General features: G+C 45.1%; 2 protein-coding genes across 4 annotated transcripts; one reads left to right on the forward strand and one right to left on the reverse strand.

Moving 5' to 3' along the window:
• Positions 1–255: 255 nt before the first annotated feature.
• On the forward strand, positions 256–10,648 carry ETV2 (ETS variant transcription factor 2). Of its 2 annotated transcripts, none has more exons than XM_072113186.1 (7): positions 256–327; positions 7,761–7,833; positions 8,108–8,266; positions 8,488–8,775; positions 8,947–9,084; positions 9,538–9,659; positions 9,754–10,648. In XM_072113186.1, exons 2-7 carry the CDS (start codon positions 7,761–7,763, stop codon positions 9,967–9,969), a joined length of 996 nt encoding a protein of 331 aa, XP_071969287.1. In that variant the 5' UTR covers positions 256–327; the 3' UTR covers positions 9,970–10,648. The 2 variants fall into 2 exon arrangements, with proteins under 2 accessions (XP_071969287.1, XP_071969286.1); XM_072113185.1 differs by lacking the exon at positions 256–327 and adding an exon at positions 7,362–7,411.
• A 2,497-nt stretch (positions 10,649–13,145) lies between these two features.
• HAUS5 (HAUS augmin like complex subunit 5) lies at positions 13,146–25,969 on the reverse strand. 2 transcript variants are annotated; one of them, XM_072155161.1, is made up of 20 exons: positions 25,865–25,969; positions 22,484–22,583; positions 22,330–22,392; positions 22,197–22,229; positions 21,605–21,629; positions 21,382–21,514; positions 21,152–21,299; positions 21,005–21,083; positions 20,840–20,919; positions 19,660–19,717; positions 19,379–19,572; positions 18,893–18,959; positions 18,654–18,799; positions 15,402–15,564; positions 15,238–15,318; positions 15,006–15,145; positions 14,783–14,897; positions 14,560–14,698; positions 13,833–13,965; positions 13,146–13,708 (listed from the first exon to the last, which is right to left on the reverse strand). In XM_072155161.1, the coding sequence occupies exons 2-20, from the start codon at positions 22,579–22,581 to the stop codon at positions 13,582–13,584; spliced, it is 2,022 nt and encodes a 673-aa protein (XP_072011262.1). In that variant the 5' UTR covers positions 22,582–22,583; positions 25,865–25,969; the 3' UTR covers positions 13,146–13,581. The 2 variants fall into 2 exon arrangements, with proteins under 2 accessions (XP_072011262.1, XP_072011261.1); XM_072155160.1 differs by having other exon boundaries at positions 15,006–15,151.
• Positions 25,970–26,180: the final 211 nt, after the last annotated feature.

The raw sequence follows: 26,180 nt of genomic DNA on the forward strand, positions 1-26,180 counted from the left end.
TTTATTGCTTGATTTATTTTTTATTTGATACCTTGTTATTATTTTTAAATAAAGTTTTTTTTTTTTAAATTTTGTTATTTTTATTTGCAGGTTTTTTTTTCTTGATACGCTGTTCCTATTTTTAGTTACAGTCTTTTTTTTTTCCTTGATATTTTTTTTGCTATTTTTAGTTTGGTAATTAATCTTTATTAATTTGTTCGTGTTGCTATTTTTATGATTCCGCTTTGTCGTGTATTTCAGGGCCGGGGATTTGGGATTAAGTCAGTGGATAAAGTGGAAATTGAATGCTGGAATGTGATCCTGATAAAAGCACTTTCACTAGGAGAGGTAATGAATGCTCAGCCCCCGGACCCCCTGGACCCCCCCCCATCCACCTCTGTGATTTGAAACCACTTCCACATCATTTGTCAATGAGATTTTCCAAAATAAAACAGCAGCTATGAAAGCGGCTGCGAGGATCCATCAAACAAACTTCTACTGCAGTAAACTGTGGAAAAAAAACTTATCTAAACACAAGTCTTCCAAGCAGGAGTTCCTGCTGTTCCGGGGTCAGAGGAGGGGGCGGCTAAGGGGGGGCCTGTGCGTGTGCCTGGGGTGAGGGGAGGCAGGGGGGCACTTAAGGGATCTCATCATGGAGGTCCCACAGGTACCATAACACAGGTCAATCCAACGGATACACTTACTATTATTCCATTGATCAGGTTTTTATTGGATACAAATCTTAAAAATTCTGGAAATTCAAATATTTTTTGACAATTTAAACAATTTTTTTTAAAAAATGAGTGTCCCTTTATCATTGATCCCTTTATCAGGTAACTGGTAATCAGAATACAGGCAGTCCCCGGGTTATGTACAAGATATGGTCTGTAGGTTTGTTCTTAAGTTGAGTTTGTATGTAAGTCAGAACTGTATATTTTCTAATTGTAATCCCAGCCAGAACTTTTTTGGTCTCTGTGACAATTGGGTTGTCATAAGAACCAGGATTAACACTAAATCTTCATTACAGACACCTGTGATAACTGTTACAGCTGATTATTGTAGCCTAGGACTAAAGTACAGTAATTACCAATATCCAGAGGTCCGTTTGTAACTAGGGGTCGTAAGTAAGTCGGGTGTTCTTAAGTAGGGGACCGCCTGTAAATCACATATTTCTACACATATGGACAAAGTAATAATATGGATGATGACACAAGTGTTTTTGGAGGAGTTTATTGTTTTTTTTTTTTTAATTTTCACAAAAACATATAAAGGTGAATGTGTCCCATCCATTAGTGAGAACAGGACCACCGCTCTCCTAATAGCTGTGGTCCCGTTCTCATGGTCGTAGCTGTCCTGTGGATTGGGGATAACTTTGAAGTTGGGACAACCCCTTTAATAATAACTATCACCCTAATGGGGACATTTATTAGTTGTCTCTGAGGTAAAATTGTTCTAGTTGCCCATGGAAACCAATCAGAGCTCAGCTTTCATTTTAAAAACAGCTGTGGGAAAATGAAAGCTGAGCTCTGATTGGTTTCCATGGGCAACTAGAACAATTTTAGCTCAGACACTTCTGATAAATCTCCTGTATGTCCTGAAATTAAAATTTTGGGGGTAGGGTTACCTCCTGTCCTATGTCAAACCAAAGATATCACAGCAACATGTCACACACCTGATTGTCCCGCAACCTACTTAGCTCTGCTACACCTCATGTAAATCTGGATGGATAAACCAGCGGCCAAGGCTAATAACCATCAATAAAACACCCAGTTGACACCCAGGTTTCTTTACATTCAGAATACACAAAAAGATTTTAGATTGAGGGAAAGGGGATAATGATCTGATCGGTAAGGGTCCTCCTACTGGGACCTGCGCGGATCATGAGAACGGACCCCCAGAAATCCAAAAAATGAGGCTCTGTTGTCACTGATAGTAGGTGTTGCAGAGCCCAGCATTCGGGTATCTCCTGCACTCCCCTTCACTGTATAAGAGAGGGTTGGAGATACTTGGTCGCTGAGTTTGCCAATTTCAAATACTTCTATATTATAGAATGGAATATCAGGAAGCAATCACAGCCTGACGCTCCTTCATTGTTAAAGACAGGATGACAGTTCTTCGGATTGCTGGGGGGTCGTTCACGTGATCCCAGCAGTTGGACCCTTACACATCAGCTAGTTGTGTACAATTTAGAATTTGAAAATGGATTACATTATTGAATGGGATTATTTTTTCAAATAATGACCTATATATTGGATAGCTGAATAATGTGAGATCTGAGAGGGAGAGGTTCTGACACGCTGCACCCCTTAATTAGAGACTGTATGCTGTTGCTACTTTCTTTGCGACTTACCAAGCACAGTGCCGTACAATGTGACTGGTATTGAAGCTTTTCTCAATTCACTTGAATCAGACTGAGAGGTGCAATCAGGCCACGTGACTGATAGATGTCACATCACTGAACTGTAAAGTAGAAGTTTATTCGGGGGTTCCTGTGTGTTTGATCACCCCAATCTGATATTGAGTACAAATACTGATAAGTGATCAATAAAGTAACATATTGCATCTACTGTACTTTAAGGGGATCATCTCACCACCATATACTGACAGGGCCGAATTAAGGATGGTGGGGGCCCCTGGGCTCAAAATATGGTGTAGGCCCCCACTGAGTGTAGCGTGCATACACACATTGTCCTGCTTACTATCCACTATCCCAGCAGTCACTCAGCTACATACAGCCGCCTCACCCCCAGTAACAGAGCTAGCGATCTGGTGGGGGCCCCCTTGGAGGGCAAGATGGTGGGGGCCCTGGGGCTCGAGCCCCAGGAGCCCCCCCTATAATCTGGCCCTGTATACTGATACACCATATTGAGTTATATGAATGTCCCTAAAGTTCTCTTTTAGGCAGAGCGTGTCCATTTTTAGCAGTGTAATACCCCATATTACCAGGAGTGGCCACTATGGAAAAAATAAGCAGTCAATAGAGACGCGCTGTCAGGAGTTAGATCAGCGACAATCAATTGATTGCTGCCACGGCTCAAATGTGAAAGGAATTTTCGGTAATTAGCCAATCACTTTAATTTCACGGAGCCTCATATTACACAGGAAGCAGGACTATTGCTGACCCCTTAGATAAATCTTTATATTTCACAGGCAGTAATCTAATTTCTGTAAAATATACTTCATATTTAGAGGCGACATTGGGCAGATATCAGACAGATGGGGGATGTGTATGTGAATATCCCTTTAATAGGGTATTGTTAAAGGAACACCACAGACAAAACCGATACATCACATTATTCCAATAGGAGATTCTATACAATTCAGGATACAGAATGTTAGTCTTGTCTGGAGTGTTCCCTAAAAATTCAAGAGGGTCTTAGTAGTGTCTATAATAAATGGAGGGAAGACCACTAAATCCTGCCCCGTCCTTACCCTTAGGTGAGATCTGTATGGGACTTGGGTCCAAGGTTATCTTTTTCTTATGCCAGTACAGGCAGTACCCAGGTTATGTACAAGATTGGTTCTTAAGTTGAATTTGTATGTAAGTCGGAACTGTATATTTCATAATTGTAACCCCATCCAAAAATTTTTGGTCTCTATGACAATTGGATGAAACCCCAGTTACAAACGGACCTCTGGATGTTGGTAATTTACTGTAATTTAGCCTTAGGCTAAAATAAACGAATATAACAGTTATTATTAACGGTGTCTGTAATGAAGCTTTATTGTTAATCCAGATTTTTATGACAATCCAACATTTTTAAAATCCAATTGTCACAGAGACCAAAAAAAAATTTTGGCTGGGGTTACAATTATAAAATATACAGTTCCGACTTACATACAAATTCAACTTAAGAACAAACCTACAGAACCTATCCTGTATGTAACCCCGGGACTGTTTGTATTGGGGAGAGTGCGACACTGGGTGAGATAGTCTGAACCCATCCACCATTTCTTGTCTTCTATGGAGAACCCCTTTAAATTTGACATCACCTATGAAGACGCCATTACTTGCATCCCCTGCCTTTAAAAAGTGACACATTCCTCCACCAGTGATTGTCCCTTTAACCCTCCCCTTAAGTCCTCGCTATCAGCGCAGATTCGCTTACTGCGGTAAATCTAAAATTGTTTTCTAAAAAAGAAAACAAAAACAACAACAAAACGAGACTAAGATTTTCTTTCTCTTTGAATGTGGGCTGCCCTGCTCCTGTGATATCTGCCTCCCTTGGGTGGGGTGGATGCCAGTAGCTTATCTCCCCGGCCAGGTTGTGTTCAGCACTTTCTTATCTCTACTAATTGGATCTTCATGATTTGAGGCCTCTGATGACATGTGGGGTCTGAGCAAATCTGCAACGTATGTCATTCCTGATATTCCTGCTTTTCTCCATAGTCTACTGTATAATAGAAGTGAAAGACTTAAAGGGGAACTCTACTCCGAATACCAAATCTCCTTATGGCTCGTTCATAGTTGAAGCCATTGCGGCAGATTTACTTACCTGGTCCTGCCACGATCCTGAGGTGCATTGTCCGACTTGGATTCGGATCTGCCGCGATTCACTAATCCCATGAGCCCGAGTTTCTGCATCCGTCGATTCAGCGCCGATTTCCGCCGGAGTTCACCTGCTTCTTCCTGGTGCATGTAAGTGCTTGATCTTGCGACAGAATTCAGTTTTTTAAATTCCGCGGTTTGTCCGAATCCGTCGGGTTGTCCGACGGCCACGCCCCTCGATTTCTGTCGCGTGCAAGCCGGCGCCGATGCGCCACAATCCAATCGCGTGTTCCAAAACCCCAGGGGCAATTCGTCGCAAAACGGAAATCGCCGTGAAACCCGACGAAAATGCGTCCGAAGGACCCTTAGTAAATGAGCCCCTTTGTCTCTGAAATCTTCAATACTCATAAGAACTACGTATTAGTTGTCACAGCCCCGCCCCCTTGTTAAAGGAGAAGTCACTGCTCCACCTTCAAAACAATTAATACTAATACCCTATTTCATTGTCTTGCTGCTACTTTACTCCATAAAGTACTGTCATTGATTTAAAGGGGAACTCCACTCTACTCTATTCAAAGGATGTGGGCATCCATCTGTCTACTACAGTCCTCAGACTACAATGGAGTTTATTAACCCATGAAGCAAATCAAGCAAGTGCTTAGGGCCTGGGTTATAAGGGGGGAACCTAAGGACCCCAATACAGTTCAAAGCTATGACATAACACGTAACCAATCACATTGGAGTTCATGAAATACTGAATCAGTCTTGTAGAGTGTAAGCTCCGCTGGCGAGTGACGGTGATTAATATCAGCTCCTTTATCTCCAGCAGCAGCAGCCGGAGGAGGAGAAGATCAAATGACTGGAAAATAAATCAGTCCTCAGAGACAATAGATAAAGTCACTGCTGACACAGGACCATCCAGGGGACATGAAAGGGACCAGCAAACAGCAGGACTACAACTCCCAGCATGTCCTGATAGCCGCACAGAATATTATATATCAGGGGAGCGATGATGTCACTGCAGTCACATGACACAGTATAACAGCACAGCCTGTATAATATACATCTCATCAGATCTACATGATATCTGCACAATCCCTCAGGACATCAGTTATTATTATTTATAGGGCAGCAGTAACCCCAAGGGATGTACAATCAGTAAGGGGTTCACATACATTACACAAGAACAAATGCAAATACTGCAGAGGAACGAGTGGGAGGAAGACCCTGCAATCTATAGGGGTCTCCATCACTCAGGTGTGAGAGAATTATCTGTCATTCCTGGGGAGATGTAATCGCCCTCTATCTTATGGGGACGAGTATGAAGGCTCATAGGGGACATTAATCATAGTCTGTTAGACAGTTTTGAGCGGTTTTTTACGCAAAAATCTGGCGCATCTCGTATTTATGCGCCATTTTCTGGCGCACAGCAAAGTCCGGCACTTAGTGGTTTTGAGTCCCTGCACCTTATCTGACATAGTGAGCGGCTGCTATACAGATGTTTGCACGGGATCTATCACTAATTTGCGCCTAAAAAAGGCGCAAAATAGGCGCAAAAATGCACCTCCTCTGAGCAGCTGCACTTCCAAAAAACTTTTCATTACTAAAAACATAAATTTTAGGTTCCAAAATGAAAAATTCCCTCTATGCAACATGGAAAATACTTTCCAGTTTTAAAATGTAAAATTTCTCCAGTAACGACTTCATCATTGTCTATGGGATCATCTCTGGGAGTGATTATTGTCTATGGGATCATCTCTGGGAGTGATTATTGTCTTATTGTACAGATCTGAGAATATTATCAGACTCCATTTACTGTACATTATAATAAAAAAGGAAAAGACTCATTTCAGCAAGAATTATTTTAGTCCCTGCAGTTACATCACAATGATAGGTTTTTGAGCAGAGATGACGCCCTGAACGTTCTGTCACATTTTCTCAGTCTCCTTTCATTATTGGTCACAAATGAGATCTAACAATTTGAGACAATTTGAGGCAGAACTAGATCCATCATAGATCAGGAGCCAAAAAAATGAACAAACCAGGTGCAAAAATAGGCGAACCAGAGACCCACTATGATTAATGCCCCCCAATGTTTTTCAAATTGTTACTCTATCTATCTATCTATCTATCTATCTATCTATCTCCTATCCATCTATCTATCCATCTATCTATCTATCTATCTCCTATCTATCTATCTATCTATCTATCTATCTCCTATCTATCTATCTATCTATCTATCTATCTATCTATCTATCTATCTATCTATCTCCTATCTATCTATCTATCTATCTATCTATCTATCTATCCCATATCTATCTATCTATCTATCTATCTATCTATCTATCTATCTATCTATCTATCTCATATCTATCTATCTCATATCTATCTATCTATCTATCTATCTATCTATCTCATATCTATCTATCTCATATCTATCTATCTATCTATCTATCTATCTATCTATCTATCTATCTATCTCTTATTGATTTATAAAGCGCTCCTGAATATGATGGCGCTATATAAATAAAAATTATTATTATTCTTTAGTATAACTTTATTCCTCTCTATTCATCTCTAGTCATTCTGGATATTTACAAAGAATTTTGTATAATTCTAGTCATTTCTATATAAGTCTTAATGAGTGCAGGACATTATTAGTCAGTGCCCCCTCCCCATGTCCCTGGTGTCAGGCTGCCATATGACCCCACTGATAAGACCCCCCTCCACTGTAGAGGGACTGGAGTCTGGAGTTGTGATTTGTGACGTCACGGAAACTCTTCCCCCCTCTAAGAAAGTTTGTAGAAGAAGAGAACGTCACCTCCCTGGCCACCAATCAGAGAGGGGCGGGCTGTATATAGGGGGCAGGGGGCAGCAGGGAGGGAAAGTTGAATCCTCTGCTCACCTTAGACACCACTACAGAGAAGAGCTGCACAGACCAAGGTGAGTGACCCCGTACACTGCACCCCATTTTCTTATCTGTACTCAAAATGTTTCCCTTTATAACCTTTATACTTGTGTCCCCTTAATTTAAGCTCAGCACCCATGTCCGAGCCAGCACCCAATGTTTTTCTATAAAACTGATTGCTATTATACAAATGATTTGTACCCCATGTGATGCACTATCTCCCCTTAAATTGCAAGCATAGTGATCCCTTTCCTGAATATTTGATTGCACCCTAAAATGTTATCTTTAGGTCCTGACACCCTATGACCCCCCCTCACCCGTCTCCTCAATAAGCAGGACTGCAATGTCTGGTTCTAATGTCTCTTCATCTTCTCTCTGTCTCAGATGGACTCCAGCAGTTTTTACTGTCCAGACATGACCCCCCAGGAGGTCCCCAATGTGGACACTTCTTCTATAGGTAAGCAGCTTCTCTGTGTGATAAAGGGTTAAGCTCAGAGGGAGATTGATGTCTGAGTAAACACTGATTATCAGCCCTGGAGGACTACAACTCCCATTATGCACTTACCATGTACATGTTTAGAACTTCCCTATTTGTAAACAAATGTTTGTTACATTGTTGCAGCCATGAGTTTAGGTTTGTTACATTGTATCCAGTCCATAGTAGTGCAGGGGGAGTGGGAAGGACCCCGCTTTGGGTGGTAACCCCCTTATTTCCTCTTATTTTACTCCAGATTTCAGATATGAAGACCCCACATTCCTACAAGATCTTGAACTGAACACAGGAAAGGCACTGTACCCCAGCCCAGCTGGATGCCCGGGCAGCGCCCCCCTGTCCTCCTGTGAAGCCTACACAGAGCAGTCCCTGTATTACTGGGAACCCTACAACCAAGGTAAGCAACGGGGGGTCTTTCCAGAAGTAGTGGAACTACAAATCCCAGCATTCACTGCCAGAAAAACCCAATGTAACTAGAAGATCACAAGCTATGTAATGTAGTAAGGCATGCTGGCACCTGTAGTTCCACTGAGCCGCATTTTTATATTTGTAGTATAAAATATTCGTTGTTGTCCTACCGCCCCTTTAAATTGACCGCCATATTGTTTTTATTACCAGGTATAGAGTCTTCAAACCAGGAGGATTATCTGCAATCCTTCCATAACTTACTCCCTACCATGACGGAAGAGCTGCAGCGCCACCCCGCCCCCCACAGTGACGACTCCCTATACCACTCCCAGGAGGAGCCCTCCTTTACCATGTCCGATTCCTACTCCAGCAATAATATGGCCGCCGGCTCGGTGGGAGATCAGAGCTTCTCCTGGGCATCTCAGGAGTGGCACAGCTGGGACGATGCCACCTGGACGAGCTGCAGCCAGTCCCAGCGAACAGCGGTGCCCCTCACAGGTGAGAACCAGGAAATGGGACATCAACTAGGTTTTCAATTCCTTATCCCAACTTCTCTGCTTGCTGTCAGTGAATGGAAATTTTCTTGTCTGTATACTTTAATACTTCTCACAGCTGAGGGTTTGTTACCGTAATTCAGAGGACTCAATATAATCCAATGTCTCTCCCCAGGTTTCCAGTACAATGACCCCGGATTCCATCAGACGTCCGTCCTCACAGGAGTCCGAGCCAACACTGAGAAAGAAGGCTACTACCAGAGTTATGGTCAGAAGAGCGCCGGAGCGAAGGAGAGCAAGCCCCCCACATCAGGTGAGCCATCTATATCACCCTTATCTGTGCGAGGTGGTGTATCTAAGCCCTTCATATATGATTCAGCTTCACAGTGCATACATGTCTTTTGTGCATGTTACTACTTGATAAGTGGAAGTATCTAAGCCAGAGATGTATGGTACGGTCTGGCGATTAGGTGTATCCAAGTATTACACATGTGTGGAGTATGTCATGTGTGATACAGTAAATGTATCTAAGCCCCTCATAGTGCATGAAGTCATATATATGTTTTGTGTGATTGCCAATACCTGTTGAGCTGATGTATCTAAGCCGTGTTAAAACTCACTGGTGATTGGATGTATCTAAGCCCATGATGAGTGATCCAGCTTCTGAGTAGATACATTACACTTGTGTTCATCATTCTTCATGCCGTGTGAATGTATCTTAGTCCAACAGTTCAATAACCACATGTATCCTTCTTGTTTCTCACAGCCGGTTCTGGTCCGATCCAGCTTTGGCAGTTCCTCCTGGAATTACTACAAGACTCCTCCTGCCAGAAACTCATCAGCTGGACGGGCAATGGCTGGGAGTTCAAGCTTTCTGACCCCAATGAGGTAGGTCCAGCTCCTGTCCCAGTGTCTTCTTCTCGCCCTGTGTCCTCACTCTCCGGCCGGTGGTTGACCTCTTCCTTCATGTTGGGTTTTGCAGGTTGCTCGCCGATGGGGAAAACGTAAGAACAAGCCCAGAATGAACTACGAGAAGTTGAGCCGTGGCCTGCGCTACTACTACCACAAGAACATCATCCACAAGACCGGCGGCCAACGATACGTCTACAAGTTTGTGTGTGACCTCCAGGATCTTCTGAACCGACCTTCACAAGGACTTCAACAGGAATCCAAGAGTCAAAGGCAGAAGAACGTCTAAGGAGCAGCGATGGCTCCACACCAGAGACTGAGGTCTGAGACTCATCTTAAGACTCTGCCATGTGTAGACCCTCAATCCTCTGAGGAGCAGCGATGGCTCCACACCAGCGACTGAGGTCCACAACTCATCCTGAGACTCCACCATGTGAAGCCCCTCAATCCCCTGAGGAGCAGTGATGGCTCCACACCGGAGACTGAGGTCCACAACTCATCCTGAGACTCCACCATGTGTAGACCCTCAATCCTCTGAGGAGCAGCGATGGCTCCACACCAGCGACTGAGGTCCACAACTCATCCTGAGACTCCACCATGTGTAGACCCTCAATCCTCTGAGGAGCAGCGATGGCTCCACACCAGAGACTGAGGTCTTGGACTCACTTAGAGACTTTACCATGTAAAGACCCTCAATCTACAGCCATGAGGAAGAAACCTCTGAGGAGCAGCGATGGCTCCACACCAGGGACTGAGGTCTTGGACTCACTTAGAGACTTTACCATGTAAAGACCCTCAATCTACAGCCATGAGGAAGAAACCTCTGAGGAGCAGCGATGGCTCCACACCAGAGACTGAGGTCTTGGACTCATCTTGAGACTCTACCATGTGTAGAACCTCAACCTACAGCCATAAAGACCACCCTATTACAAGCACTGAGGATACACTGGCCGCAACTGGTTGATGTGGGGGGGGGGGGGGGGGGCGGGCAATCTGGTCCCTTTAAGGACCCTACTGTCTGATGCCTTCCCATCATCCTTTGCTCTTTATAGTTCATGCTCTTCTTTAGGTACATTCCCCTTAAATATGTTCTTGTAAATATTAAGATATTGTTATATTTTGTATTTTCTTAATAATAAACTATTTTTTTTCACTTTTCTTAAATATTTGGTGTCATTACTGACCCTGGAGACAACAGATCTGCAGCGCCACCTACAGGTCTATCTAGAAGTACATGCACTTACAGGGAACCTGCCATCAGATTTTACCCCATTAAACTAACAGTCCCCTCAGGTAGGGGCTGAAATGTCCTTTGTAGAATTCCCTCTTTTATGGGATATCTTGCCCATTTACCTAAAAAATAGTCTTCTCCGAATGTGAAAATGAGCAGAGAAGAGTCATATTTGCCTCAGATGAGTCAAGTTTAGAGACTGCAGGGGGAAAGCGTAAAACTTAGATGCCTGTATGTTTGGTTCTATGGCACCTAGAAACATAGTGGTGTCATATTAAAGATAAGAATATCATCTTTCAGATCACATACACATAACAGACAAGATATAGACAGTAAAAGACAAAGGGGGAGATTTATCATTGCTTTTCTGCCAGTGAAGGGGTTAGCCGGCGGATTAGGCTGATTCTAGGCATGCCTGCCTTGTGCTTGGGCACTAGCTATAGCCTGTGCCAGCAGGTGCAATTCTGTGCCAGTCAAAGCTTGATGCAAAATTGTTTGGCAGCATCAACATATCATAAACCTTCCCTATAGTAAGAAATGCTAACTGCAGATCAAATCTCAATTGCTATTTCTTTTTAAAAATTTTCTGTAGATCACAAAACCACAATCCTGATGCAAACTGAAAGATGAGATTCTTATCCTTAATACAACACCAGCAGCATATCTCTAGGTGCTACAGAACTGAAAATAGGGGCATCAGACTCTAAACTTGACTGATTTCAGGCAAAATATGTCGGACTCAAACCCGGTCAAAATAAAACAGGAAAATTCTACATAAAAGAGAAAATTCTAGAAAGGACATTTCTTCCCCAACCTGAGGGGGCTGGTATTTTAATGGGGTGGTCTAAAAATTAGGATTGGCGCTCAATGTCAGATTGTCAGGAGCCCATCACTAATTTCTGAGCACTAGTTTCTTCACCAGATTCCAGACACTCCCTTTAAATGGGACCAAGTTGGAAACAGGTCATGTGATCTAAGAAAATGAGATCACATGACTAAAGTGGATCTAGCTGCAGTGTCAGACCCCGCTGATCAATACATAACTGCTTGTGGCCAACATTGTAGTTGCTTCTGGATTTTTCTCGCAGCCTGACTACGACTACATAACTGCACCCACAGGAAGAGCAACTGCTTTTTAATAATCTCTGATGCATGCTGCAGGAGGGTCTCGGGGGGCCTGGGAGGAAGCAGAATACATCAGCCGTATGTATATTTATCCTGCAGAATTTGCTATACTCCACCTTGACTCATTTCTGGTAAAATCTCTGGAAAAGATGGGTGAACATCAAGGGTGATAGCAATTTTTTTTTTTTTTAATTAAATCATCTTTATTGATTTTTCAACAATTAAAAGTAAAACAATACAATCGCTCTATTAATTGCTGGGGCCCAGAAATCTTGTGCTGTGGAAACCTCAGCACTGCCCCCAGTGGTGACAGGAGGATCTGCAGCAGTAGCGGTTTCATTACTTCCTGTGTTGAGCTTATTTTGGAACATGGTAGGTAGAAGAGCAGAGACAGATCCTCAGCCCAGATATCAGTGACCCTGCATCAGCAGTCAATCATAGCTGAAGACAGAACCAGAACTGCAGTGTACAGGATACACTACAATATTAGTATATACTGTAGATATTTGCTATCCTAATAAAAGGGGCGGGGCTGTGACAACCAGAAGTTACCCACACAATAGGGAGCTTATTAATCAAGAGAAATGCATCAAACAATGGACAATCCCTTTAAATGATGGACTATTAAGAGTAGAATGGCGCCACCTAGTGGCAATTCTTCATAAAACTATTGCATTTCTTCCGATTTTATACTCGTCTATGATTTTGCTGAGCAGGCAAACCCAGCACAGGCGATCTGTAAGAATATTTGGGTCGGGCGAGGGGCACAGGGTATAACAGTGATGTTGTGTGGGTGGAAGTTTCCTCCGCACATTAATGGCGTCTATTGAGCGTGACTAATACCGAGAAACAGGTGACGCTTCACATACTGCGCACTCGCCGCGCCACACGTGCTCCCTGTTTAAAGGGCCGGGGTTCTGTATATAAAGCGCAAGATGTTCTGATAGATTTCAGCTTCGCAATGTATCGGATCTCCGCTTGCTGAAAGCAATGAGAACATTCCGATGTCCTCCATAGGAAATGCTACAATGTGTCAGCGTCACCAGCCTGCACTGATACATTGTACCAAAATGTTCACAGACAGAAAGCAGAGATCTTGAAAGCCAAGGTTCGGTACAAACATTTTATTATACAATCACTAAACTTTATTGACACGAGGCTGGACATGAGTAATAGGGATGAAAGTCACTTAAAGGGGCATTCCTGTACAATGTCACATCTAACACCACCACCAAGAGATTACAATTGCTGAAGGAGCGTTGCAGGCTCTTTGTATAGTGGCGGTGCCCGGTATTGCAGCTCGGTCCCATTCCCGTGCATGGTACATCACTCACTCCGATACTGATCTCCTATTCTAAAGGGCTGGAATACCCCTTTAAGCAGCGAGTCCAGTTAGCGGCTGTTATAAAACACAATCTATATATACACATTAGAGCACATGCACTTCTTCTGTATCACCACTAGGTGGCAACGCGTAGCCCAAGATGCAGATGATCCGATCCTTAAAAGTTCATCATCTTTACTACAAAATGATAATATAAATCCTCAGCTCCTCCCGCCTGACGCCCTCTGCAGCGCCGTCACCGCCACCGTCCAGCGATCCCGCCATTGCTGTAGGGTCTGGCCTCCGCGCTGCTCCCAGGGAAGACACTGCTGCGCCGGCTGCTCCCACCTACAGAGGACAGCAAACAAAGGAAGTTGGTCATTGAGCCCATAGCGCCCCCCAGTGGACTATTTAGGGAATACAAAACTACAGCAAATTTGAGGTTCACCGCCCCTTTAAGACTACCACTCACCAGTCATTCACGGCGGCCTGCACCTCCTTCCCGTACTCCTGGCTCTTCTGGCACTGCTCGATGATCTGCTGCAGTTTAGGAACCAGCTGATCCGTCTGCTGGGCGTAGTGAGCGGACAGGAGGTCCAAGAGCGCTGGAGAGATGTGAAAGGGTTAAATATATACGGTAGAAAAACTACTGAGGGGAGGGTTCGTTACAGTGTGTTTAGACCGTGCTCTGTGAAATAATCTCTACTCCTATAGATATTAAAGGTAATAAACTCGTCTTTCAGATAAGAATCAGCTCCAACTATGTCTTTACCTGCCTGTACTTCCAGTTCTGTAGCTCCCAGAATCACAATCCTGATGTTATCTGAAAGACGAGAATCTTATCTTTAATATGACACCAAAAGCAGCTACAGTATCTGCTACAGAACTAAAGATAGGGGCATCTTTAGTGACACGCCCCCTGCAGCCTCTAAACTTGACTCATCTCAGTCAATGACACCTCTTTGTTCATCTTCACATGACTTTAGGGGAGAATTGTTATAGGTTATGTCCAATTTCAGATCATAAGGAGCCCAACACGCCTCATGTCTGAGCTCTTATGGTTTCTTAAGAACCCAGATTCCAGCCACTCCCTTTAAATGGAAGCTGGAAACGGGTCATGTGACCAAAGAAAATGAGATGACAAGACTGATCTGTATCTATCGGACCAATACATAACCCCACGTCATCGCTCCACTCACTGTTGATGTCAGGGGTCTGACTCTCGCGTAGTTGCTTGTGGATCTTGTTTGTAGCCTGACTACGACTACATAACTGCGCCCGCAGGAAGAGCAGATGCTTCTTCACATCTGCAACGTGCTGCAGGATGCTCTCCGGGGTCTGGGAGGAAGGAGAAGACCATCAGCCATATGTATCCTGGAGAAGATGTTATACCCGACCTGTAGGGGGCGTCCCTGATCTCACCTTATACAGGGATAGGCCGATGCTGCTGTACAGGGCCTTGTAGATGGGGTAGAGATGGAAAGAAGGATTGGAGAGACGATTGATGGAAAGCTCCTGCGTTGGGATCTGGTGTACGCTGCAGGAGGAATGTAAGCAGACGTCATCCTCTAGACACATCCAAAGCTGCATGCAAGGCAGCTCCGGCTGTGACCGGGGTACGAGGCATGAAGAGGTCGGTGCTCACCCGTGCAGGGTCACTTTCTGCAGCGTTGGGAGGGAGATGGCGGTGAAATGATTAAGGTCCTTCATGACAGAGTCCTGGAGCCGCTGCGATTCTTGGACCACCTCTAGGGGGCGCAGCAGCAGCCTCTCCTGAACGAATTTCTGCACCTTGTGGAGGAGGAGGAGGGGGATATGTAAGTGGGAGGAGCTTGTTACATGCTCATTTGCATAAATAGAGTTCACAATGAGCTCACCTCGCCGCTGTTGTGCCTGACCTGGGCCTTGGAGAAGGAGGTCGCTTTGATCAGGACTTGGATCTGTTCCTGTTTCTTCTCCTGTTATGAAACATTTGCAGGGAGAATAACCCAAAAGTCTGTTCTGACCCAACTCCCCCCCGGACCCCCAGACGACCACTCACCAGGAGGAGAAAGGAGTCCTGGATATTTTGCTGCTGCTGTTGAAGGAACTTCATACCCTGCCTCCTGTCCGCAGCTTCCGCCTGAAGCGTCCGACATTCCTGCAGCAGAGCGTCCTGACAGCCGCGGAGGAGCACCAAACGCAGCTCAGCATCAAACGCCGCCCTGCCATAGATTGAAGAGAAAAATTCCAGCTACAAACGGTGTCCACGTGCGGTTAAAACACTGTTGTCTTTATTCAAAAAGTGTAAAAGCAAAAAAATATATGGTTAAGGCAAACAGCCTATAGGCATGATAAGCACTGGCATCGGGTAGTGAGGGGACGGGTAGCAGCCTACGCGTTTCAGAGAATCATCTCCTTAGTCATGGCTAATCTGTCACAGTAAACCGGGAGCTTAAATAAGAATGACTGGGATCACATGATACAAAAATGGGCGGAGTCGTAAGTCACATGGGGCTCTCACGGCAAGGTGAACAGACTGATTGTTTTAACACATTGTTACATTAAAAGTATCAAAGTAGATAAAAAGAGGTAAGTAAGTCATATAAGAGAGACAAGTGTATCTATACCATATCTAGAAGAAAGTATCAGTATTGATATATTAAATCTTGTTTTTTATTTAGGCCTTCCGGAACACGAGTTTGTAACGAGAAGATCCAGAAGGTTTCTCTGTTGAGAAGTAACCTTCTGTGATCTCCTCCTCTGGAAGGGCGTTTGACTTTTTCAATCGCTGTGACTGTGAGTCCTGTACAATCTCCCTGATGAGTGTTTTGAAAGTGTTTGGAAACCATTGATGCGTTAATTATTTCTGCTTTCTTAGCATCGGATATATGGCGACGGATTCTTGTTTTCAAAGAACAGGTGGTGCACCCTACATATTGTATTCTACATCTAGTGCAGGTGATAAGATAGATGACATATGTTGTATTGCAGTTAATAAAACTGCAAATTTTATGTGTCTCTTGAGTACGTGCAGAGGTGAAATATTTATTGGGGGCAGCAAAATCGCAGCAAATACATTTTTTATGACCGCATTTGAAGAAACCTTGTAGGTCTAGCCAAGTATTGGAGGCATTATTATTTGATGTGAACAAGCTAGGAGAGAGTTGCATGCCTAGTGTAGGGGCTCTTCTCGCAACACAATTGACTTTGTCTGGGAGAATAGCAGCTAAGTCATTGTCCGTGTGGAGTATGGGAAGATGTTTCTTGATGATATGCGTAATCTGTTCATATTGTAAGCTGTATGTAGTGGAAAATGTAACCTGTTGTTTACGTTTGGTATTTTCTGTTTATAATCTGCTTCTGGGAATTTGTTCAACTATATCTTGTGCTCTATTGAGCATCCATCTCGGATATTCCCTATGTGACAGATCTTCTTTTTTTCTGTGTATTTTTTGAGTTAGAATTGTAGTGTCTGTACAGTTACGTTTGGTACGAATCATCTCTCCAACAGGAATATTTTTGACTACATGTTTGGAGTGACATGAGTGAGCATTGAGAGTAGAGTTAAGAGCTGTTGGTTTGGAGTATGGTTCTATCGTTACATGTGGAGTACTCTTCATTGTAATGTCCAAGTAATGTATTGTGTCCTTAGATAGTTCATGTGTGAACCGTAGATACATATCATTGGAATTTATGTATTGTAAGAACTTCATAACCTCGGATTCTGTCCCCTCCCACACCAGGAGGAGGTCGTCAATGTAACGGCCATACCACCTGATGCGGGAGAGGAAAGGATTATCCAAGGTGAAGAGGAACTGTTCCTCCCATGCGGCCATGTAGATGTTAGCTAGTGATGGGGAGCATTTGCCCCCCATTGCCGCTCCACATCTTTGTACAAAAATTTTTTTGTCAAATGAGAAGTAGTTATTCTCTAATAGAAATTGTACTGCTGTTATCGTAAATTCTTGTACTGCATCAGGGTAATCACTGAACCTATTTAAGAAAGAATGAAGACTTGCCATATGTACAGAGGAGATCGTCATAGCCGGCTGATGTACAGAGAGAACTGTGCAGCCCTACACAGAAGCACAGTACTCTCTATCCACTCCCTGCATCATGTACAGAGGAAACTGTCACAGCTGACTAATGTATAGAGAGAACTATGCGGAAGTACATCCTTCACAGCTGCACAGTACTCTCTATGCCCTACCTGAATCATGTACAGAGGAGACACTTGCCCAACTGGCGTATAGAGAAAACTATGCCGAAGTAGACCTTTCACAGCTGCACAGTACTCTCTATCCACTCCCTGCATCATTTACAGTGGAGACCATCATGGCTGACTAATGAGATATATAGAGAGAACTATGCGGAAGTACATCCTTCACAGCAGCACAGTACTCTCTATCCCCTTCCCTGCATCATGTACAGAACACACTGCCATAGCTGGTTTACAGAGAATTATGCAGCCATGCACCCGACACAGCTGCATAGTACTCTCTATCCCTTCCCTGCATTATGTATAGACTGATGCATCATGTATAGAGGAGACTGTACACCAGGCGGCCATGACAGAGTCAGAAAGAGAACTGTGCAGCAACACACCCTACACAGCCGCACAGTAAGCTCTATCCCCTCCCTGCATTATGTATAGACTGATGTCTATGAAGAGGTGCCTATCCAGGTACTAAGCATTAACCTTTTCTATGCCCTCTATTAGGAGGTGCTAATCACTGCCCCCGACCACCAGGGACCCTTGTATAACAGTAACCTCTTAACTTCCCTAGACCGTGGGATTTCCCAACCTTTTTTACTGTCTTGGATCATGAAGTATACTGCAATGAGCCAATATCTCATTGTAAACCACCAGATATCTGTACATTCACCCTCTCACTGCCCTAGACCACCAGGGACCCTCAATGTACATTGCTCTCTTCATTGAAATCTTACAGATAATGAATCACTTTTGTGTCCTAGACCACGGCCATAATTCTATTCATTACCCTAGACCACCAGGTATCCTTATACTGACCCCTTCACTGTCCGTGACCACCAGGTATCCTTATACTGACCCCTTCACTGTCAGTGGCCACCAGGGATCCTGATATGAATCCCTTGGCTGTCCTAGATAATCAAGGACACTAGAATTAACCTATTCATTGTTGTAGACCAGAAAAGATACTTACATTAACCACTTCTCTACACTAAGTGATCAGGGACTATATATTATTAATCCCTTCAGTGCACTAGACCACCAGGATCCTACCTGCCTCCCCGCTTTACCGTCCACGTGAATTATACTGCCCCCTACCTGCTGAGGACAGAGAGCTCACTGCCGTCTGACAGCGTCCGGTGGACCTCTTGTATCTTATCCGCCAAGCGTGCCGAGAGATCCCGAGACTGACGCTGAACGTTGCAAAGCTGAGACGCCACCGCGGCCGTCTCTGCCCAACCCTCCTGCGGGGAAGAGAGGAGAAAGGAACCCCCAAATATTGTATAAATGATCACCCCCAACCTGCAGAGGGACCTCCCGATACATGAGACACTCACCTGGATGAGACAGCTGTAGGACGGGAGACGGGTAAAACTATCAGAGCGTCCGTCCCCGCACTGCAACCTGATAGAGACACACAGATCTTTTACATTACAGCCCTCACCCAGCTTTCCCAGAGTCCAGAAATGTATAACGGTCTTAAGTTGTAGCAAAGTTACCCACTCGCCCCATTGCATCTTGGATGTCCTGTAGTCTGGGTAGCTTAGATCATCCAACTATAGCTTTATTCTAGAAGCAAGTTTTTAGGTCACTGTCTCTTTAAGAGCAGCTCCATAATGTCTATAGGTGCCATGATATAACAGTGACCCCTAAAGGCTCTGTGAGGAATCACACCAGTGCTATAGATCTACATTATAACTACATATATCGCAGCTGAGGGTTTGTGAGATTTGTATTCAATCCAATACTTTCATTCAAACAAGTCAACCTGGACTGATACATTGTAACAAACCCTCAGCTGAACACGTGATAATGGTGATCACCGTGCGCGTTTGGAGTTCTCCTGATCCTCGCTCGTTTCCCGGGGGTCGCTCATGGCCTCGGATACGCTGCAGGACGTCTCTGCGGGGTCCGCGGCCAGGGAAGACTGCAGCTGCCTCAAGTCTCGGGTGCCCTCTAAGGTGAGGTGTTCTAGGGACGAGACAATGTGGTTCGGGGGGTACGAGCTCCACAGCTTCTGCAGGATACACAACAATGGAAGAGGTTACTCATCAGGATTTACCTATTGATTAAGAGACCACCAGATCCTACATGGCCGCCTTACCTCCCCCTCACTCAACCACTGATGGTGAGCCATCAGGCGCAGATCATCTCTCCCAGGCCTGAGCAGAGGAAAAAATAGGTTACAAGCAAAGTCTATAAGAAGCAGGAAAGTCTACAAGGTGGAGGGAGTCTATGTATACAGCAGTGAAACTGTAAGATAAAATGACAGACATTACTAGCCGATGGGAAGGAATCTCTGTGTACCCTGGCAGACATTACTAGCCGATAGGAGGGAATCTCTGTGTACAGTGGCAGGCATTACTAGCCAATCTCTGTGTATACAGCAGTGAACGTTTAAGATATAAAGACAGACATTACTGGCAGAAAGGATGGAATCTTTTTGTATACAGCAGTAAACATGTAATATAGAAGGGCAGACATTACTAGCAGATGGGAAGGAATCTTATTGTATACAGCAGTAAACATGTAAGACACATGGGAAGGAATTTCTGTGTGTAAAGCAGTGAATAAATAAGATATAAGGAGACATTACTAGTGGATTGGAAGGAATCCCTACGTTTACAGCAGTGAATGCGTAAGATAAGGACAGACATAACTAGCCGAAGGGAAGTAATCTCAGTCTATGCAACAGTAAAAGTTTAATCTAGAAGTGCAGACATAACTAGACGATGGGAAGGAATCTATGTAAAGAACAGTAAACGTGCAAGATATAAGGACAGATATTACAAGTTAGTGGATTTGAAAGAATCTCTAAGTTTACAGCAATAGTAGGATAAGGACAGACATTACTAGTAGATGGCAGATAGCAGTAAAGGTGTAATATAGAAGGGCAGACATAACTAGCAGCTGGAAAGAATTCTCTATGCACAGAGCAGTAAGGCTAAGTAATCGATAGAGGAACAGGAAAAATTAGAAGATGGGGGGGATATCAAACAGACCTGACCAGCAGATAGTTGAGAGTCTCTACATTTAGAGCTATTGAGTGGTGAAATTTAGGAAAGACACACCATCATTAAGATTTTTCTATGCAAGCGTCCAGACATTACAAGTAGATGTGAAGGATTCTTTTACACATACAGCAGGGAGACACCAGACCTGACTAGCAGATGGGGGGAGAATCTCTACATTAACAGCAGTGAGCTCAGACACGACTAGCAGAGAGCCTATCAGTATGAATCCAGACATTACGAGTAGACGAGGGAAGGATTCTCTACACTTACAGAACTGAGCCGGAAATGGTATCGGCGTAAATAGAGCGGAAAAACTTGTAACGGATATCGTACACCTCCCGCACTTCTCTCTGTCGTAGGAGGAAGGAAAGGGGTTGGGTTTTAGGGTGTGAAATATTTATGGGGTCCCCTGGGGAATGCGCGGTATATACATACCAGGACTTCGGGCTCCGGGAAAGAATTCATGGCCAGATTTGCATCCAGGGCTGGGAATACGATCTCCCTCTGCGACGCTCTGCAGGGAAGGAGATACAAGATGTGACATAGCAGAGCTGGACGGGCGCCATATCCGTCACTACCTACCTGCTGACATCCTGCAGCTGGTCGCAGCGATACTGGATGCGCAGGTTACTGTCCTGCAGAGCCTCCCACTCCTCCCATCTCTTCCGGTTGTAGGCGCGGAGCAGCAGCGAGCGGCGACGGAAATCCTGCGACCGGTGGTTGTTCAGCTCTGAAGGAGAAGACGCGTCATGAGACCTTGGCGTAGGCGCTGCCCCGGGGTGTGAATACTTCCCCCCCCCCCCGCCTCTCACCCTGGGCGACCACCTCTCGCTCGGCGCTCATGATCTGCTCCCGTAGGTGCTGCAGTTCTGTGCGCAGCTCCTGGATCTCCTGGCACAGCTGCCGCCTGCGCTGCCGCTCCTTCTCCTCCTCCGAGTGCTGGGCCTGGGGTGGGGGGACACAGACGGCGTGAAAACGTATGCAATCGGGGGGAGTCATATATTATATCTATTAGTTGGTGAGCCCCTAGATTACCTCGCTGTGCTGCAGCTGCTGATACCTGGGCTCCGAGTTAAGGCGACAAATAACAATATATCACAGCGCTGATACAATGTAACAAACACCCTCCTCAATAACATGAAGCGGCGTCCAGTCTGGTCCATGAATAGTAACTAATAATAATAATTCTTTATTTATATAGCGCACACAGATTCCATAGCGCTGCACAAAGCATGACGAATCAGTCCCTGTCTCCATGGGGCTCACAATCTAATCAACCCACCAGTATGTTTTAGAGTGTGGGAGAAAACCGGAGGACCCAGAGGAAACCCATGCAAACACGTAGAGAACATACAAACTCTTTGCAGATGTTCACCTGGGTGGGATTTGAACCCATAACCCCAGCGCTGCAAGGCAGAAGTGCTACTCACTGAGTCACCGTGCTGCTAGAAGAACAGTGAAGACTGACACGGAAGTAGAGGTCTGGGGACATATAAATCTGCTCATCCTGATCTACCTGGTACATGAGGATAACCACCCAGACACTATGAATACACTATTCAGGGTTCAGGAAAAGTTGGGTGACCCCTTAATTCGCGGGCAGGGGGTAGGGTAGGGGTAAGGATACCAGAGCAGGTTCCCTTCAATGTTCTTCACCGTCCTGCAATGAGAGAAAAGGCAGCATGAAAACTTTTCACAATGGGGTCACAGCGATAGGCAACCGCCCCCTTAAATAGGGGTCGTGACACCTGACCTCTCACCTCTGGCTGCGCACGTGACGCATGACGTATTTCCAGATGTCGGCGCACTGTCCTATGAAGAGTCTACAAGACAAAACACGGGGTGACACAGGATATGGGGGGATGGGAGGGGGGGGGGGTGGTGGTCTCCACTCGCTATGGGGGGGCTCCTCACCTCTGCAGGATCTCCTCGCTGGGCGCCTTCTGCTGCGGGACTCCCATCTCCTCCTGCACCCAGCGCCGCAGCTCCTGCGCCAGACCCCTGCGATCCATCCCTGGAAGACAACACCCATCATCTCCTGACAGAACATACACATAACACATAGATTCAAGACCTCTGCTTGCTGACAGGTCTGTGCCGTCACATTATTAATACAAAAAAAAAATAAAAAAATTACAGCTCGACCCACTAAAAAACAAGACCTCATCCAACTCCACCCATAAAAAAAACCAAAAAACAAAAAAACCAAAAAAAAAAAAAACCTTACAGAAGCCCTAATCTTACGTCAATGTTCCAATTCTCACACTGTACAGGCCAGAACATTGTCATGTTTTTGGGAGCGTGGACACATGAGGGTTTATTTTTTGCAGTATGAGATGCACTTCACAGATACTTCAATTTGGCGCATCAGTGTTCTATTGTTAACTCTACAAAAAAACTCCACAGATTATTAGAGAATTTTTGAGCGTTGTTCACTTCACCGTGCAAATAATATGTTATATTTATTCTATGGGTCACAGCCATACATCATTTATATAGTTTACTTTTAATTTGACCAATTTAGCTTATATCACCCCCTCATCCTCATAGACTGTAAGCTCTTGTGTCACCCCCTCATCCTCATAGACTGTAAGCTCTTGTGTCACCCCCTCATCCTCATAGACTGTAAGCTCTTGTGTCACCCCCTCATCCTCATAGACTGTAAGCTCTTGTGTCACCCCCTCATCCTCATAGACTGTAAGCTCTTGTGTCACCCCCTTATCCTCATAGACTGTAAGCTCTTGTGTCATCCCCTCATCCTCATAGACTGTAAGCTGTTGTGTCACCCCCTCATCCTCATAGACTGTAAGCTCTTGTGTCACCCCCTCATCCTCATAGACTGTAAGCTCTTGTCCCCCCCCTCATCCTCATAGACTGTAAGCTCTTGTGTCACCCCCTCAACCTCATAGACTGTAAGCTCTTGTGTCACCCCTCATCCACATAGACTGTAAGCTCTTGTGTCCCCCTCATCCTCATAGACTGTAAGCTCTTGTGTCACCTCCTCATCCTCATAGACTGTAAGCTCTTGCCCCCCCCCTCATCCTCATAGACTGTAAGCTCTTGTGTCACCTCCTCATCCTCATAGACTGTAAGCTCTTGTGTCACCTCCTCATCCTCATAGACTGTAAGCTCTTGTGTCACCCCCTCATCCTCATAGACTGTAAGCTCTTGTGTCACCCCTCATCCTCATAGACTGTAAGCTCTTGTGTCATCCCCTCATCCTCATAGACTGTAAGCTCTTGTGTCACCCCCTCATCCTCATTAGACTGTAAGCTCTTGTGTCACCCCCTCATCCTCATAGACTGTAAGCTCTTGTGTCATCCCCTCATCCTCATAGACTGTAAGCTCTTGTGTCACCCCCTCATCCTCATTAGACTGTAAGCTCCTGTGTCACCTCCTCATAGACTGTAAGCTCTTGTGTCCCCCTTCATCCTCATAGACTGTAAGCTCTTGTGTCACCTCCTCATCCTCATAGACTGTAAGCTCTTGTGTCACCCCCTCATCCTCATAGACTGTAAGCTCTTGTGTCACCCCCTCATCCTCATAGACTGTAAGCTCTTGTGTCACCCCTCATCCTCATAGACTGTAAGCTCTTGTGTCACCCCTCATCCTCATAGACTGTAAGCTCTTGTGTCACCCCTCATCCTCATAGACTGTAAGCTCTTGTGTCACCCCTCATCCTCATAGACTGTAAGCTCTTGTGTCACCCCTCATCCTCATAGACTGTAAGCTCTTGTGTCATCCCCTCATCCTCATAGACTGTAAGCTCTTGTGTCACCCCCTCATCCTCATTGGACTGTAAGCTCTTGTGTCACCCCCTCATCCTCATTGGACTGTAAGCTCTTGTGTCACCTCCTTATAGACTGTAAGCTCTTGTGTCCCCCTTCATCCTCATAGACTGTAAGCTCTTGTGTCACCCCCTCATCCTCATAGACTGTAAGCTCTTGTGTCAGCTTTTCATCCTCATAGACTGTAAGCTCTTGTGTCACCCCCTCATCCTCATAGACTGTAAGCTCTTGTGTCACCCCCTCATCCTCATAGACTGTAAGCTCTTGTGTCACCCCTCATCCTCATAGACTGTAAGCTCTTGTGTCACCCCTCATCCTCATAGACTGTAAGCTCTTGTGTCACCCCTCATCCTCATAGACTGTAAGCTCTTGTGTCACCTCCTCATCCTCATAGACTGTAAGCTCTTGTGTCACCCCCTCATCCTCATAGACTGTAAGCTCTTGTTTCACCTCTCATCCTCATAGACTGTAAGCTCTTGTGTCATCCCCTCATCCTCATAGACTGTAAGCTCTTGTGTCACCTCCTCATAGACTGTAAGCTCTTGTGTCACCTCCTCATCCTCATAGACTGTAAGCTCTTGTGTCACCCCCTCATCCTCAGACTGTAAGCTCTTGTGTCACCCCCTCATCCTCATAGACTGTAAGCTCTTGTGTCATCCCCTCATCCTCATAGACTGTAAGCTCTTGTGTCATCCCCTCATCCTCATAGACTGTAAGCTCTTGTGTCATCCCCTCATCCTCATAGACTGTAAGCTCTTGTGTCACCCCCTCATCCTCATAGACTGTAAGCTCTTGTGTCACCCCCTCATCCTCATAGACTGTAAGCTCTTGTGTCACCCCCTCATCCTCATAGACTGTAAGCTCTTGTGTCACCCCCTCATCCTCATAGACTGTAAGCTCTTGTGTCACCCCCTCATCCTCATAGACTGTAAGCTCTTGTGTCACCCCCTCATCCTCATAGACTGTAAGCTCTTGTGTCACCCCCTCATCCTCATAGACTGTAAGCTCTTGTGTCACCCCCTCATCCTCATAGACTGTAAGCTCTTGTGTCACCCCCTCATCCTCATAGACTGTAAGCTCTTGTGTCAAGCATATTGTGTAAGCGTATTCAAACGCACCCCAGGGGGTATATAAAAAGTTGAAGTATATTTGGTGCCCCCTGCTGGCTGTATACAGACACCACATCCCAATATAGAACTACAAGTCTCAGCATGACCAGGACACACCCCCTTGTACAATGACTACAACTCCCAGCATCAGCGCAGTACAAGTCCCTGACTCTGCAATCATACAATTACCCTGCAGAACTACAAGCCCCATCATTTCCCAGGTCCATTTGTTATAAAGTGGAACTACAACTCCCAGCATGTATTATCTGCAAGGTGAAGTCAAGTTACAGGACTACAAGCCCCAGCATGGCCTCGCCGCAGTGTTATAATCCACACAAATACTACATATATCACGATACATGTCGCTGGCCGCACTCCCCTCCCTCTCGGTCTCTCACCAGTATTTCAGTCTTCCCGCCTGTGACTCGTGTCGCGACATTAAGGTGTCATCAGCGGTTATTTCTACGTCACGGCGCTGCACTTCTCACATTCCGCCAGCAGAGGGAGCCCGCGCACCACAGGAGGGCGACGGAGGGAGAGTCCAGGGGCCGCGCGCGCCATCTTGTGGTCAGAAGTGAAAACTGCAACTACTTCTATTTTTTACTCGCATCACTGATTTTATCCTTACATTACATATACAGTATATGTCCACACAAAAATAAACAGATGACGGGTCCATTTTTATCATTGATGAGGGTGGGAAACCAGGTGTTA

Source organism: Engystomops pustulosus, chromosome 6 (assembly GCF_040894005.1).
Source record: "Engystomops pustulosus chromosome 6, aEngPut4.maternal, whole genome shotgun sequence".
In the NCBI taxonomy this organism is placed as follows: domain Eukaryota; kingdom Metazoa; phylum Chordata; class Amphibia; order Anura; family Leptodactylidae; genus Engystomops; species Engystomops pustulosus.